General features: G+C 35.6%; 1 protein-coding gene across 2 annotated transcripts in view; it reads right to left on the reverse strand.

Moving 5' to 3' along the window:
- CPS1 (carbamoyl-phosphate synthase 1) overlaps positions 1-18412 on the reverse strand; it is a 144656-nt gene that overhangs the window by 117860 nt on the left and 8384 nt on the right. For both annotated transcript variants that reach the window (XR_003793943.1, XM_029225263.1), the window contains exons 2-5: positions 7381-7490; positions 4046-4190; positions 2845-2934; positions 501-557 (exon numbers count right to left, since the gene is read on the reverse strand). Coding sequence is in view for 1 of the 2 variants with exons in the window: in XM_029225263.1 (XP_029081096.1) it covers positions 501-557; positions 2845-2934; positions 4046-4190; positions 7381-7490 (402 nt within the window). In the remaining variant the exon portion in view is untranslated. The remainder of the gene's footprint in view (positions 1-500; positions 558-2844; positions 2935-4045; positions 4191-7380; positions 7491-18412) is intronic.

Consider the following 18412-nt stretch of genomic DNA (forward strand, 5'->3'; position numbering starts at 1 on the left):
TATAACTGAGGTAATACATGCAGGGTTCATTTAATATACCCACGAACTATAACTCACTAAGTTCAAAAACTCCTCCAAGAGGACTAAACAAATAATGGCCCCAGTGCTGTACACTTCCTGGTTTTCCTTTTTCAGCAGGTAGGTATTCAATTTAGGCAAAATTCTTATGCACCTAGTTACCTTCTCCACTTGTTTACTAGCCCTATCACATGAGCTGAATTACAACGGCTTTAACTTGTCACTTGGAATAGTGAACATAGAGTGGGCAACTCAATAAACTACTGCTGAGTGAATTAATCTCAAAACCATTCAGTAACAAATATCCCAATCAAGTATTCAGTCTTGAAAATTACATCAAAAACAGTAAAACAGGATGGCAGAGACCCAAATGATAGAAATTGACCAGATCTGTTCTTTTACACACCAATGGGTTCCTTGGGCAAAGGGAAAAAAACATATATATATGTAAACATAGATTTGGCTAAATATGATTATCATACCTTATCTCGAATTATTTTAGTCAGCATTCTTGTATCCACTCCATAAATTGCAGGGACCTGTAAGGAAAATAATTGTAGTGACAGTAAAATTGGAGGAAATTTGGTCCAGCAGAGTGTTTTCAAGTTACAAACTTAACATCATCTTCTTGAGCAGTAAATAATTTCCCTACTCCTTTTCTCTGATCCAGGGTGTCTGTGTCACAAGAACAAGGTAAATTGCTGTTCAGTTGGGCACAGGACTCTTAATATCCAGACCCTTCCTCAGAGTGAAAAGTGAGAAATTCTGAACATCAGTCTTCTGCTACAGCTCTTTTGCTTTTAATCCAGGATGTTAAATAAGTAATATAATTTTATAGATACATATATATTTTTAAAAAATGGAATTTGTGAACTTCATAAGCAAAGATATGTAATTAATAGGCAAATCCATGTTGTGAACCACATGTTCCTGGCACATGGTAGGCAATCCTGAAGGTTTTCCTGAAGGTGCTTGTTAGGTAGTCATGCTGTATTAAAATTTTGCCCAATCTATTAGTAAATCAGGCACACCATTTGTTTTAGTTTCTCTGACTAGGTTGGATAGAGATAGATGTAGTACAGTACGTTCCCCCTTCTCCCCAGTTTTGCTTCTAGTGGTTTCAGTTACCTGTGATCAACCATAGTCTGAAAATATTAAATGGAAAATTTCAGAAATAAACAATTCATAAGTTTTAAATTGTACACCACTCTGAATAGTGTGATGAAATCTCCCACCATCCGGCTCTGTCCCACCCAGAAGCTGAACCACCCCTTTGTCCAGCGGTGCCCACCCATTAGTCATTTAATAGCCACCTGGATTGTCAGGTCAACTGTTGCGGTATGGCAGTTCTATGTTCAAGTAACACTTACCTTACTTAATAATGGCTCCACAGTGCAAGAGTAGTGACGCTGGCAATTCAGATATTCCCTTACTGTGCCTAATTTATAAACTAGACTTTATCATAGGTATGTACACATAGGAAAAGACTTAGTAGATATAGGGTTTGGTACTATCCATGGTTTCAGGCGTCCACTGGGGGTCTTAGAACGTATTCCCCGTGGATAAAAGGGGAAAGAGCAGCAAGTTAAGAATGAGGAAACAGGTTTTAGTTTCTTTTCTTCCATCATTTATCTGAGTGATATTTGAGCAAGATGTTTCCCCATTACCTGTACATAGAAGGAGGTAAACTGGTTATTATTTTAGACACTCTTCTACTCTATGTGTCTATGATCATGGAAGAAGATTCAAAGCACATTTTAAAAACAAACTAACAAAACATGGATTAAGTTTATACTTCAACTATTAGTTCTGACACAAAGCAGCTATAATATCAGGTGTCTAAGTAACACAAAGGAAACATTAAGGGGAAGAGGGAGGAGTCTCCTGAATGATGATTACAAGGAGGTAAATTCAGATAATGATTGAGAAGAAACTAGCAAAGACCTAGGAGATAATACATATGCCTTCTTCTCTCTTGTAAAAATTTAGCAAGAATGAGGAAACAAAGATCAAGATTTTTTGCTTTGTTAGAAAGAGGAAACGTTTAGCCTCAGTTGGCAGATGCTCCTCAGAGAGACAGAGTTTCTCAGAGTATTCGGTCAATTACAGGCCCAGTTGCAACTTAACAAAAAGCAGCTACAGTAACACTGGAAATAAAGCTTAGTATATTAGGTCTGTTAACTTTAAGTAGGTCTGACTTTCAAACCAGGAGAATCCCCTTATCTGATTAGAAAATAATAGAGTAAGGAAGCTATAAGGTTAGTAACTTATTTATTACTTCAAATGAAGTGATATCTAATTATACGTCATAGTCATAACGTTTAAGCCCAAAGAGACTTGACGGCAATCGGTTTATATTAATTAAGAATTAAAATTAAGAATGTATGGTATGATTACATGACCTGAGCAAGGTCACATAGCTCGTTAATGGTAGAGCTGGTACTAGAATCCATGACACAAGTTACATCTCTAGATCCTCGTTAAAAGGGGGAGGTTATGTTGCTCCGGAGAGTAGAAAATTCTAAAATTTTCTCTAACCCCTTTCCAGAATGAGAAAGTCTGTCTACCAAGCATGTATGAGTGCCACCTAGTGGATAAACTGAAAATATAAGGTCCTCAGTGTTTATATAAAGAATGAGTTCTGGACAGTTCTGGACAGTAGTAACAGTTCAGCCTGAAGGAATTGCGCTCTGAAACAAAAGGGTCCCAAACTGCCTGATCTGCTTTATCTGTTTGGCCCTTTTCAATTACATACACCTTCCCAACTTTCCACGGGCCCCACCAATCGTCCTTAGGTGATGCTGGATGACCTATCACATTTCTCACCTTTTCTTCCTGTAGCCATTGCCCTAGACTCTTGGCAGCCAGCCAGTGGTGGTAGTCATCACTATAATTCAGCACCAGCAAACCTGCAACCTAGAAAGACAGGCAGTCATTTTAAAAATGTGATCACAAAATACTACCCAACTCTTGTGACTTGTCTTCTTTTTAATTAATAAATTTATTTTTTTCCATTCTTTTTCAAATTCTTTTCCCATTTAGGTTATTACAGAATATTGAGCAGAGTTCCCTGTGCTATACAGTAGGTCCTTGTTGGTTATCTATATATTTTAAATATAGCAGTGTGTACATGTGAATCCCAAATTCCCAGTCTATCCCCTCTGTTATGACTTAAGAATCAGTTTGCATTCTTCAAGCTTTATTATATTCACTGATACAACACCTAAAATTTTGAAACTTGAAAAAAAATGTGATTAAAAAGTTTTCTCGTAAAATATAATAATTGTTACCTTAATTACCATGCGGGGAACAGTCTTACTTGGTTTTCCAAATCCTGAGAGTAAACTAGGTCCCCCTTCTCAGTACCCTGTACTTTTCCACAATGGCATTTATCGATAATCTAATTCATAATTATTTGCTTAATGTACATAGAGAATAAGACAATTTTTAAATTTACATTTAAAAGAAACTAAATATTGAGGGGAAATGGTGAGATATAAAACTAAATTAAATGATCAGTCCAAGTCATTCAAAAATAGAGTGGTGAATTTAGAGTGTAAATTTTTGAATCGTTTATATGGTTCACATCCCTAAGATATTATTCAAATTTGCCTTGAATAGGAAATTTTAATTGTGTTTACTTTTCGGCTGGCATACACGTTATCTTTTACTCATCTCCCAAAGAGGATAAGATTTAAAAGGTAAATAACTGATACAGAGTTGATTCGTAAAATCCATTTAAAAGGTGATTCAACTCGAATTCTTGCAGCATAGTTGCTATCTGAACTTATAACAACATTTTTCCAAATGAAGCCAGTTTTATCCACGGCATTAAAAATAAATCCAGAGTGCCCTGAGAAATGAAACTCAGAATAATGTCATGTTAAAGATTATTTTCATATACCTAGGAGTAAGATTGAGAATATAAATTTAATGATTTGTACTATAGGATTGAGGCCGAAATTTTGCCCAGCTTAGATTCTTAATAAATCAACTATGCTTTTTAAATAGTCATCACTGGTACTACCTTAATTCCATCGGACTCCAAATATTTGCTAAGTCCCAGTTCATCCAGTGCAGTAGTGTCAGGGGCTCCACCATTCCCAACAATAGGGTTGGCCATGGTGAGAATCTGTCCCTTGTAAGCAGGGTCAGTAAGAGCTTCCGGGTACCTAGGTAAAGATGCCAAGAAATTATCAACAAAAAAATGTATTCTACATACATGATCTTAATTATTGAACCCTTGAAAATTAGAGAACATGAGAATAAAATCCTACAAGCTCGTCTCTAGATTTTGCCGAACCTAAGGAAATTTTATGATAGAATATGGAAATTTATCCCATGATATTACTGACATGAAAAGACTCTTAAGTAATATGGCATATTCTCATTTAATTTTCATTCCCTCAATTTCTTAAATTTTTTAATTCCTTGAAAAATTCTTCACAGGGTCTTAAGCTTTTAAATATTGCTCTATTTAAAGTTTGCAGATATCCTCAAGAATCCCCTAGCCTACCAGACATGAGTGGGTCCAAAATGATATTTACTACTGAGGGCTGACAGTTTCACCAAAATATTAACTGTCAAAAATTGAAAAGTTTTTTAAAAATATCTTTGAGGATACTAAAGAGCATGCTGATTACGTCAGTGATGGTCGCCTGGGTATATATGTTTATTAAAATTCACTGAACATTTAAAACTCTGATTTATTTTCTATGAAAGAAATACTTAATAAACTTGATTTTTTTAATATTTTAGTTATATAGAGAGGTGTATGTTTGATAGTTATTATCAAGTTATCATTGATAGTACATGTTTGATAGTTATTATTTTATTATAGAAAAAAATCAATCCCAAAAAAATTGACCCAAAGCATTTCTGTCTTCTAAATTAAAAGATTCCAAGTAACTATTTTGAAGTACTGATGTGGAATTAAGAAGAAATGCAGAAGAGCTTTATTTTAAAGTGTGGGGAGGAAAAAATAAGAATACATGTATTCTTGGGCCTCCCTGGTGGCGCAGTGGTTGAGAGTCCACCTGCCGATGCAGGGGACACGGGTTCGTGCCCCAGTCCGGGAAGATCCCACATGCCGCGGAGCAGCTGGGCCCGTGAGCCATGGCCACTGAGCCTGCACGTCCGGAGCCTGTGCTCCGCAATGGGAGAGGCCACAACAGTGAGAGGGCCCGCGTACCACAAAAAAAAAAAAAAAAAAAAAAAAGAATACATGTATTCTTGTTTTTATTCTACATATAAATAAAATTATATATAAAATTTCTATTCTTAATAATAAGAAACATTCTTCCCATAAATACCAGGATCTATCTACAGCTATTCCATGCATTGCAATGAGATTTTTTTCCCACCCTCTTAACATTTTCACTTCCCACAGAGACAGTTAAACCTAATCTTTCTTGTGGATTACTACTGAAAGTGAATTTAGGTGCTGAGGGGGGACAGACTGACAACCTCGAAAGCAATAAAATTCAGCTCCAGCAGTAGTCAACACGAATTCTTCAACCCTTATCCAGACTAACTTCTCCCAGACCTCCCTTTGCCAACAGAATACTTAGTCTCTCAGCTCAGCAACCTCTAAAGTGACTAAGATGCTGTGATATTTACCCACACCTCCATCAGCTAATTTCTCAGATTCCCTCTCACTTGTCAGGAACTAATAATTTTTTAACCAAGGCTTACACATAATATAAATGCATTTCTTGAAGATGAAAAACAAAATAACTCCCTTAATTATCAACCCCTTGCTGAGTGAGCCACACATGAATAAAAGCAGCATTTCTCAATGGAAAATGGGATGTGTGGACTAATCTTATTAATGAATGCATTTTTCTACATCAAAAGAAGTCTTTAATTAATTTAATTTTACTTCTTTTCTTCTTTCTTCCCATGAAAGAACTGGCCATTCCCTTTAACATATGCCTACAATGCTCTCTCCAGAAAATGAATAAATATAGCTTGTCCTAGAGAACTGCAGTGTTGGAAGAAAATTAATCCATCAGGTCCTGTTTGACTTTTGTGATGTGACAAGATTTATTACCCATAATCTACCACAGAGAAGAAAACTCGAGTGCCCTCCATCATTCTGATCTATATTAAACAGCTGTTTGTTGGCAGGTATATTAACACAGTTAGTAATTAGTGCTGTCAAAAGGCTTAAATAATTGCCTGGTGAAGCAAAACTCTGCAAACAGTTTTCATACACTGTAATTTAATGTTCTCACCAGTGGAACTATTTTAAAAACCATCTAATATTCTTTATTTCAAACAGAGAGCTAAGAGTTTAGAGGATAATGCACATTAATAATATAATGGAAGTTTGGTCAATCAATATCTTCAATACCAGTTAACCCAATGCCTCCTTGTCTTTAAAAGGCTAACTGAATTTCCCTAAAGAATTCATCAAATATTTTACAGTTTAGTCTACTGAATCTCTAATGGAAACCTTTTGAAACCATCTAATTTTTTAAGATGTAATTTTTTAAATTCCTAGCCATAAATTACTATCTAATCCAATCCCCTCACACTTTACATGTGGAAACTAAGATTCAGAAAGGTTAAGTGATTTTCTCAATATCACATAATCAGTTACCATTAGAACTGAGACCGGAACTTCAGCCACCTGGTTCCCAGATGAACATTTGTTGGCTAGATAAGAACAGCTACATGATTTCTGTAGCAACTCTTACCTTTGTTGCTCTACACCTATTAGCAGAAATTAAATACTGAATTCAGTCTCAGTTGATAAATTTTGAAAATATCCGATCTATGAACCCGCTCTCCTGTGTATTACTTTAAGATAATAAATGTATCTGTTATTTTACCTTTCTTATTAGAGTGCAAATTATATATTGTATTTTATATAATTTTGCACTATAATACCTAAGGAATTTCTTAGCTCTTTATAATAGTTCATATTAGATGTGCAAAGTTGATTCTTAATTTCACTAATGGAATGGCACTAGAGAGTGCTACCCATCCTTTTCCCTGTTCGATTTTCACCTTAAATCAGATTGATACTGACCCCCCACCTTACAGAAGCCACTTGGTAATCTCACATAACTTGTGTCTTTGTATCCTAAGTTTCTAGAATTAATTTTGTTCTTTTTTAGCAGGGGAACACCAGTGTCTGTATTCTCTTCCATTTACAGCCACAGGGAGGAGCTTGTGTCTATGGCCCTTTTCAGGGTTGGCTTGAACAAGCTATGTACAAGCACAGGGCAACGTCAGGACAATGTGTGGTATTATGATGATGATGTGGTGACTTCAATTTCCCACCATGAATAAGATCATCCAGTTATTCCTCTATATAGAGGAAGAATAAAGCCTTGGAATAGAAGCATTACTCACCCTGCTAGGCCAGTATTAAAAACCACTTCACCAGCAACAGAGGATGGATGGCCAAAGGAGTAACCTTTCATCTTAGTTCCATCTTCCAGGACAATGTGCGCTGTCTGTGCCTAAAGAAACAGATTCATGAATCATAGCAGAATACAAAATATAAAGTACAACTAGTTGAAAAAGTACACTACATAAATGTATTAAATAAATGAACAGTATATTTGATGAAACCATACTATCTAGATTCTGAGTCACTCTCCTGTTTTCTTCAAACGTATGGCTCTTGTCACAGGCAGGTGTTTTATTTTGTTTTGCTTGAAAGAGGAACTGAAGCATGTTGATACATTGTCTATCCTAAGTCTACTTGTAGAGTTATTGACAATCCAGAAATACTTCAGTTTAGCTGTAATGCTATGTGTCTGTCTTTTCCCTCTTAATATTCCCTAGCTTTGTCAAGTATAGCTTAAGGGAAATTCATGAGTTTGCAAAAACTTTGTGAATTTTACCATACAGCTCCTCATTACTCTGAGGCTTAGAGCTAGAAGGAATCTTCAAAGTTATATATCAAATTGTGTTCCATAGAGCTCTTGTGTTTGATGGAGTTGTCTCAGGGGCTGCCCCCTCCCTGAGCTTTAGGATCATAAAGAAACTGAAACTTTATCATTCTATTAATACTGATACAAGAGCAAGCACTGTGGAACTTCTGAAAATATATTGCATTTTGCTTTTTAGTAGAGTTAGTTATATACATGTCTGGTTCTCCCTTTAGACTACAAGACATTCTGAATTTGACTACTTCACCATACTAATCTCTGAACCAGCTTCTATAAAATTCTTGGTTAAAAAGAGGGACAATTAGAGAAACTTATCTCAGAAGCAGCCATCATCTACTCTTCAAAAATACTCTAAATTCTATTGTTGAAACAATTTGGGTCTAATTCTTAATTTCCATACAATTCAGGGGGGAGAGAAGTACCACACTTTGGGGTGCAAAATCTAGACTCTGTAAAAAACTCTATGGGACAAAATAATGGGAACATTTTGATTTTATTAAAAATAAACTATAGGGCTTCCCTGGTGGTGCAGTGGTTTAGAGTCTGCCTGCCGATGCAGGGGACACAGGTTCGTGCCCTGGTCCGGGAAGGTCCCACATGCCACAGAACGGCTAGGCCTGTGAGCCATGGCTGCTGAGCCTGCGTGTCCGGAGCCTGTGCTCTGCAACGGGAGAGGCCACAACAGTGAGAGGCCCACGTACCGCAAAAAAAAAAAAAAACTATAAAGGAAAACATCTCTGCAATAATTTAGAAAATTTGAAAATAAATTGATATTTTATTGTATTCAGTGTAATTTTTAAGATTGATGATGGCATTATGGTTATATTTTTAAGAATTTTCATTTTTTAAAGATATACACTGAAATACTTAAGCATAGACTAATATGATATCTGACATTGGCTTCAAAATAATCAGAGGTTAGGGGGAATGAATAGGGATATGAATGAAACAAGTCTGGCCATGAGTTGAAATTGCTGAAGTAAGGAAGATCATTGTGCTGTTCTCTCTGCAAGGGTTAAGTGCAGCCATTAAAGATAGAAACATACTAATTCACTACTTCCCTTACTTTTTTAGCTCTGGATCCCATAGCGTCTAATCCTTTTCTATCCTATCACCCACCTCCAGTCTTACCACACACACACACACGCACACACAGACACCAATCTCAGTATACAGCAGGAAGGCAATACATGATTTCTAGACCTCTGTCTCTATGTTCCTCTAGCTTTACAAGCACTCAGCTTTTCAAGAGTTAAAATGGTAAAACCTCATTATTTTTCTATAGTAACCTTCTCTTTAGAAATACGATGCCTCTTTTACTTGTAAAGTACACAAGTCCCTTGACACTGGAATGACTGCTTTTCAATGTAGTGTTTATCTTTAAATCAATAGACCATGTGCCTATGTATTGTTTATGTGTAGTGCATACACATTAATTTATATTTACACCCAAAGCTATTTTAGTATTCCCTATTAAAATTGATATGTTTATGGTACTCCTCTCAACAGTAAGTTTAGTTTTTAATTGGAGGTACAATGCATGGATTTCAATTTATATTTTGAAGAAAGTTGGACAAAGTACTGTCCGGCATATTTTATATGTGTTTGTGTATGTGAGTTTGTATGTGAGTGTCCATGGGCAGAGTTAGCCAAAAGAATGTTGTCCTTCACCCAGCTTATCAAATAATCTTTGAGGTAAAGTTCTGTTTTATCTACAGCCTTGGAACCAGTGTTCAAGATCTCAAGCTTGACACTTTCTCTTTAAATAGTCATGGTTTGCCTTCTCAGACAGTAAATTAAAAAAAAGTTTTTGGAATTACTCAGCACAGAGGAAAGCACAATAAGTAATTAATGTAATACACATGATGACAAGAGTTCCCTGACAGAGACTGGCTTAACACACAAGTTCTGAATTCTGCCTCTGCATCCAGGAAGTCACCTTTGCACGTCACTTCTTCTAATAACACAATTTTCTTATTTTATATTTTATTTTAATTTGTCAATCATTCTTTACTTATAATTCAAGACAGAGGTTGTTGATTTTAGGAAGTAAGTGTGATTATGTTCAGTGTATTTCCAAAGAACATTATAAACTAATCAAATGTCTATGGTGATGGTTCTCAGTAGGGGTAAGTTTATTGGGAAAATTTCCTAGGTATCTCTACATGTTTCACTAGGTGAAAACCTTTGGTCCAAGTAATGGAAATTCACTGTCAAAAAATATTTTCTACTGAAAGTATTATTTTCTGTTCTTGAGGAAGTCATGTGTAGCCTACACGCTTTCACCAAATGGAGGTAAGGTAGGAAACATTTTCTTAAATAATATTTAACTTTGATAGAACCTAAAATAACTGTACTTATTTGGCAAAACTTGACGTGTGAACTGCAAATTTCAATTGTCTTCTATATACCAATTTATCTACCCTACTCTGAGCCATACCTGCCTAAAATATCACTTCTGTTTATTTTGTTCCTTTTGCTTTTCTCTATCCTATTCTCATCTAAGAATTTCAAATTCTCTGATCTATCTGACAACATCTAATTATTTTAAAGAAAGGTAAAAATTAGCATAAGCAATCTAACTCTTGTTAGCCTATTCGTACAATTCTATTTGGTATTTTTCTTCCTCTCTCCATGGGACTAGTTTTCTACTTTGCTTTCTGTCCTTTAAAGATATATTTGAGGAGACATTTACTGTTGCCCGAAATAGTCCCTGAGATTGTGTTCAATACGTCTTTTTTGCTCCTTTAATTATATTTTTTGTTCTTTTCGGCAGCTTTTATAGATTTCCCAATCCTTTTTTCCACTGCACATTATATTGTTACAAGGCTTCTGTTTACTGCCTATAGTACCCTTTATATTTCACTTAACTACATTGGCCTCCAACGAGTCTAAAATGATGGGTGCCAATTGACTTATCTATGAATTGATGGAGAAACTCAACAAAGAGCTATTATTTGGAATCCCCTCTTCTAGCTAATAAGTTCCCAAATGCTATTTCATTCCAACGAGTGTAAAAGAAATCACCTTGCTACCAGTGTAAGATATTTTAGTAGCCTCAGTCCTAGTAGAAAGAGGACCATAGTCTAGGAATTATACTATAACCTTAAGGGTTCATTTAAGTGCCTACTGCCAGAGCACTTTGGTAGTTTGAATGCTGAAAGTGCAAAGGAAACCTTAATGAGAAGTCTGTACACTCACAGAATGTCAGGAATAGTAACCAAAGGCTATATAAGTGTAAGTTCTACAAAATAAATGACCTATATCATGACATGGTCCCTAACTGTTTAACAAAAAATGTATATGCCAATAAGACAGTTTAGACCTTCAGGTCACAACATCATTTAGCTCCCATCATGTGCCAAGTTTCATCCTAGGCTTTGGAGCTACATGGATAAATATCCCCAGTCGCCCCCACCCCTTCCACCCTCAATTTAGTAAAAGGGCCAGCTATGTGCTTGGATGGTAAAATAGAGGAACCTCAAGAAGATTACCTTTGAAACACCTAGAAACACAAAGATAAATAAAATATCCCTTCCTTTCAGAGATTTCTCTTTAAAAAAATAATTCACCCTTTCCTTCCCATTCATGATTTCAGTAATAAAGTTAAAATTTTAAGAGAGAAACGCATCAAATTTTGAATCTAAAGTTTAAAGATTCCTTCAAGTCTTTACTCAAATGTCATCCATCTTCTTGGCAAAACCTATTTAAAATTGCAATATTCCTAAATGTCCATCAACAGGAATGGATTAAGATGTGGTACATATATACAATGGAATATTACTCAGTCATAAAAAAGAATGAAATAATGCCATTTACAGCAACATGGATGGACCTAGAGATTGTCATACTGAATCAAGTAAGTCAGACAAAGACAAATATCATATATCACTTATAAGTGGAATCTAAAATAGAAAAAAAGATACAAATGAACCTATCTACAAAACAGAAATAGAATCACAGATGTAGAAAACAAACTTATGATTACCAGGGGGAGAAAGGGGGGGAGGGATAAATTGGGAGATTATACTAGATATATTATACTAAATATAAAATAGATAACTAATGAGAAACTACTGTATAGTACAGGGAACTCTACTGAATACTCTGTAATGAACTATACAGGAATAGAATCTGAAAAATAGTGGAAATAAATAAAATTACAATATACCCCTCAGCACCCTATCTACTTAGTCTACTCTTTCTTCACAGCACTTACTGCCTTCTAACATATCATCCAGTGTCTTATTTAAAACATCTGTCTTGTCCCACTAGAAAGTGAACTTTATGTGGGCAGAGTATTTGGGTTTGCTTTGTTCACTGATGTGCCTGTCTCCAGGGCCAACATCAGTGCCTGGTACAGAGTAGGTAGTCATTTAATTTTTGTTGGATGAATAAAGCATCACTAAGTGACAATCTAAAGAAAAATACTGGGACTTCCCTGGTGCGCAGTGGTTAAGAAGCTGCCTGCCAATGCAGGGGACACAGGTTAGATCCCTGGTCTGGGAAGGTCTCACATGCCGTGAAGCAACTGAGCCCGTGCATCACAATCACTGAGCCTGTGCTCTAGAGCCTGTGCGCCACAACTACTGAAGCCCATGTGCCACAACTACTGAAGCCCACGTGCCACAACTACTGAAGCCCACGTGCCGCAATAACTGAGCCCACCCGGCACAACTACCGAAGCCCACGTGACTAGAGCTCGTGCTCCACAATGAAGAGTAGCCCCTGCTCACCACAACTGGAGAAAGCCCACGTGCAGCAAGGAAGACCCAAAGCAGCCAAAAATAAATAAAATTTAAAAAATAAAGAAATAAAATACTATTTTAAAAATACTGAAAGACATAATTATCCATTTGGTTTTTAGTTTATTCTAGATATATATTTTAAAATAGCAAATATCTGTTTTGAGTTGCCTTTTCACTATTTAACAGTGCCTTTCTACAATACCTTAAGTGTAGTCAATGTGGAGATATTATGGTGGGAAAGAGATGTGCGCGACATCGAGGGAGAAACGTTAGTGGATGGTTAGCCCAGGATATGCATATTGAGTATGCTGCATGTGAGTGTTCAAATACATCTTATGCAGAGTTAAAACAAATATCATGGTAATTCAAAACAAAAGGATCATTCATATCAATTTCCTAGGGATTTCACATGAAAGAGGATGACAGTGCTTGAATTAACATAACAAACTGTTTCAGTCCCTTTTTCACTTTGAAAATATAGAAAAAACGAGAAAGCTCTCCTTACCCAGTGTATTCTAAAATAGAGGAGTATGGAAAGAAAATCCTGTATTCTTCTACTTAGTTTTAGAATAGCTTATACAAATGAATTTCGCAGAAAAAACATTTTACATTTCTCATATTATTCTCACATATTTTTGCCATAGCAAATTCAAGTGACAGGTCTAAGTCAAATTCAAAGGGATCAAAAGTTATTTTGAACAGTGAAAGTTATTAACTTTTTAATCGTCAGAATTAGTTGAATAAGCGTGGACTATTATTCACCCAGTTCAATTTGAAATGTGAGTCTAGCTAGCTGCCGCCTCTCTCCAGGTCAATCACTACAGGGCAATACAAGCAAGCAATAAATTCTAAGCTAAGTTTAATCTGACTCCCTCTTAGTGGAATTGAGAAAGATTTTGTTCGGTTTGCTCTCACGAGACACAGAGAACAACTTTTCTCTTTCCGAAATATGAATATGTATACAAGCCTTATTGGCAGATGACTACTTTGGGTTTTTTTTTCTTTGTTTTACTTTTTTCCCTGATCTGGAATAAGCAGTCTCAATTCTTTTAATATGTCCTTACAGCTCTTCATTTCACTTTTTCCCCTCTGGGTCTCTTACTAATATTCCGATAACTTTTCTCAGTAAAACCTTCATGTAAATTAAATTCCATGTGTGACAGGATCCACTTAGTGGCTTAATTTTAACTGGGTACTCATTTTCATTATAGTCTAATTCTTCATCACTATTTAAGTGCATATGAAGTTATAAGAATATTCTTCAACTCTCAAGATCATAGCCAATTAGAAAAATTTAACTTTTAGCTCATTACCTAATTTTAGATCTAAGTGCCTCAGAGTCAAAGGACTAGTTAGATGTTGATGTTGCTATCTTTTTTTCATATTGACTCAACCAAATAGACACAAAATGCTGAAATATAACAAAGAAGTTTCGAGTTCCATTGTAGTAGTCTTCAACTTAGAAGTTAAGAGATATTTAAACTGCTTTCATTAATCAAATGTAAATAAATCCTTCACTCAATGTAACTTATCAATCCAAATATACATAGTCCAAGAAAGATAATAAGGGAAACCTTACCACAAGGGGCAGTGGAAACATTAAGCTTCTATCTGGAAATCTTATTTCAATAAGATCAAGCACATTGGGTTTGGCATATGCTTAGATCATAGATTTTGAAAGATAAAATAACTATCCATTATATATATGTATATATATCTCACTATTCCCTAAATAACTATTGCCCAAATTTGCTTATATATTCATAATCTAAATTGCAAACCAGTTTAGAAAGACATTTCCACATAAGAGTAGAGTATAATTTTCTATCCAAACGGGGAGGAATTATTTTAAGTATAAAGAGGGCAGACTTCTGGAGAAAAGCACTGAGAAGAGCAGATGCTTTAGGGGAAAAGAATATTCATACACTATGGCAATCACTTCCTCTACCCTGGCCCCATTATTCCAATCTATATGTAGCCCTATCCATTAGGAACTGTTTGAAATCACGCTCTGTGTAAGGGAAGGAAAAGGGGTATGAATGAGGTTGGGCTGGAGACAGCACTTTTGATAATCTCTTCCACCTTTCACCATCTGGGTTTCTCTTTCCCTCCCATACCCTGCCTGTTGAAATATGGATTTCACTCGTTTTGGGTTTGCTTCTTTGTTTGCTTAGTTTGGGTTTTTGGTTTTATACTCTTGATCAATTGTTGTATATTAAAGGTCAGTTCTGCAGATGTCTTTGGAGACTTTGTCAGAAAAACAAACCTTGAAGATCACTAGGCATAATGACTCAGATATACCCACATCCTGACCCTCATTCCTGCCCTCTCTTCTTTCCACATATCCAAATTCTACCTCTTTCTAGGAACTCAAGCTGATCATCTTTGTACACTAACTAAACAAGATTGAAGGATTCGTCACTTCTAAATTTAAGGTTAATTAAAATTAGCTCTTAGAATTTACTGCCGTATACCCAACTATTTGACTAATTTCTCCAATAGGATTATAGTCAACACCAGACAACATCAAGGAGAGAGACCCTGACTTCTCTGTCCAACACAGTATCACTAGCACATAACACAGCATCTGGCACTTAGTGGGTGATTGGGGAAACCACTTTGCATCTCTCTGAATTCATACTTTGGCCCATGAAGTTAACTTTCAGGGATTTTGGAAAGATCATTTAACCCCGGGTCCACAAGGGAGACTAACAGGTATGATTGGTGACTTTGGGAAATAGAACTGAGCAAGACTGGCTCAACTCTTCTCAACAGTCTTTTCAAAGAAGGCTGTTTTCAGGTGCACATCAAGGTGGGAGATTTGCAGTTGTGAGCAAATACATTTGACTCAGGGAATGGGGATTTCTAAGAAGTCCATTTGGTTGCAGATCTAGACCCTGTTTTCCAAATAGCTTTAACAGTAATCAAGCTGATATTCAGATCTCTATCTCTTTGAATTCTATGTCTTGTTGATTCTAAATTTAGAGGCTGAGAAGGAGGTGTGATTAATTATCACTCCTAGAATCCTACCTGTAGTAGATACCTAGCAAATACTGATTGGTTGAATGAACGGATGAATGGATGAATGAATGAATGAATGGCTATCAGGTGGCAAAGATGCAGCATAATTCTACTTTTCTTTCTCTGAGACATAACTGGCTTGCAAATTGCACTCCTGCTTTACTCCAGTCGTATTTTAACTATTCCTCTTAGGCTTTGCTCACAAACATGAGAAGAAATGGGCAATTTATAGTTGTATTTAATTCTACGTGATTTATTTCCTGGGACACTAGTTAAGGGAATAAAGGACACCCACTTTAATAGTATTTTCTCTTCCACAGTCCACCAAGTAGGGATGTAAGTCGGTACAGCAATTCCTTTTTATAAAGCCATTATATAATAATTAAGCTTTATTCACACCTTAGTAAAGTTACTTTAGTTAGATAATCTACTAACTATTTAGCAGAGTACAGCTAAATGATTAAATAATGAGCTCAGTGAAAGAGGGAAAATTACAACAGAAAACAGTAAAAGTATATACTCTCTTACCTTACATGCATCTTCCCCATTATTACTTTTCATACTTAAAATATTAAACATTTATTTTTTTCATTTCATACTTGATATAATATTTATTTGTATCCACATTTAAAATTAAACTTAATTGTTTTATGTTTGGTTGAACTCTTTTCTAAAACATAGATTTCTAATCCAGTATTTTTCTAGTAGTGGTTAGTCTTACAAATCTTTCGAACCCACAGATATTAATTCTAATAGTAAGATATTAGAGTTACAGTCTCTCTCCCTTTGACATCTTTTCCTAACATTTCTTGGGAGTGAAACTTTCAAATCATATCTGGGCCTATAGGCTAGGTAATAAAGTTACTTAAATAGTCACTACTCTAATTAAAAATAATTCCACTGTTGATGGAAATACAAAATGGTACAGCCACTGTGGAAAACAGTATGTAAATTCCTCAAAAAATTTAAAACTGGAACTATCTGATCCAGGAAGCCTACTTCTGGATATTTATCCAAAGAATTGAAATCAGGATCTCAAAGAGATATCAGCACTCCAATGTTCATCACAGCACTCTTCACAATAGCCAGGATAGTGAAACAAACTAAATGTCTATCAATGGATGAACGGATAAAGAAAATGTGGCATATACACACAATGGAATATTACTCAGTCTTAAAAAAGGAAGGAAATCCTGCTATATATGACAACATGAATGGCCCTTGAGGGTATTATGCTAAGTGAAATAAGCCAATCATAGAAGGACAAATACTGCACAATTTCACTAATCTGACGTATCTAAAATGGTCAAACTCATAGAATCAGAGAGAAGAATTATAGTTGTCAGGGGCTAGGGGAAGGAGGTAATAGGAAGTGGCTAACCAATGGACATAAAATCTCAATTGTTCTCAACATGAATAAGTTCTAGTGATTTGCTATACAGCATTGTTCTTTTTGTTAGACTGTATATATCGTACACTTAAAAGTTTGTTAAGAGGGTGGATCTCATCTTAAGTGCTCTTACCACAATAAAATAAAATTTTATTATCTTATGTTAACAGAAATTTAATCTTCCATCACTGGGGAAAAGAAAGAAAATTGAATTCAGCATACATAACCCAATTATTCTCTTTCCTCTCTTTACTTTTTATCTAAAGTGCTTGCCAATTTTACTGTATGTCAGTAGCAAATTTGTTTGTTTTCCTTTACTGATGCAGTCTCATAATATTCCAACTCTATGCCAAATTCCCAAATAGTTTACAACTGATAATTAGTCCATTTTTATCCCCCACTAAAAAAACCCTGAGGCTGCTATATTTCTATTGTTATTGTTACTGAGGTTTACATATGGTACTGATGCATACTTGACACTCAATAAATATTTGTATAATTAATTTTGAGGAGAGTAACTAAGGACAACATGTATACTTCAATTTTTCTCTAGTTTGAGTTCATGTGTTAAAGCACATCCCATTTTGTTTTGTTTTATTTTTTAATTCTGGAATAATCCTTATATTTGAAAAAAGTAAAGCATTAACATTTCTTAAGCATGCCTTATAGAAGTAGATTGACCTATCACTGTCCTATTTCTACCCTTCGGCATTTGGCATTGCTTTGGCATTGCTTTAATGAGACCCTATTAAGACATTAACAAGATTGCATACATAGTGACCAATGCTTATTAAAGTCTATATGCAGTTGCACAAATGAATTGTGTATATATATTTGAATGAGAAATTTCTACTGTTCTGAGAAAGGTATCTTACTTCAAATAAAACCATGAAGTTATGCTGGAAAAATATGTTTTGGGAGCACTTTGCCCTCACTGAAAACCCCACCCTGATCCCTTCCTTAAGACATCATTAATAATAGTTAACATAAATGTACTAGGCACTGTCTCTCAAGCTATTGATGGATTTTTCTCTAATCCTCACAACCCTCCCCCGCCCCCCACCGAGGTAGGTTAAATTAAGCTTTTCCATTTTACAGTTGAGCTAACTGAGGCTTAGAGTAGTCAAGATCATTCCACTGGTGAATGCAGGAGTAGCGGTTTCTAAACCCAATCAGTGTGGCTTGGAATCCACAACCCTCCATCACTCTACGGTAGTCCTTCCCATGGAGCCGTTACGTAGAAAATTTCAGCCTAAACTGACTTACATATTACCCCTCTTTTTCTTTTTCTAAGCTTACTTCTATTTCTGTTTTCTAATCTTTTAAAA

The sequence above is a fragment of the Monodon monoceros genome, unplaced genomic scaffold (assembly GCF_005190385.1).
Source record: "Monodon monoceros isolate NGI ecotype Baffin Bay Population unplaced genomic scaffold, NGI_Narwhal_1 Super_Scaffold_16, whole genome shotgun sequence".
In the NCBI taxonomy this organism is placed as follows: domain Eukaryota; kingdom Metazoa; phylum Chordata; class Mammalia; order Artiodactyla; family Monodontidae; genus Monodon; species Monodon monoceros.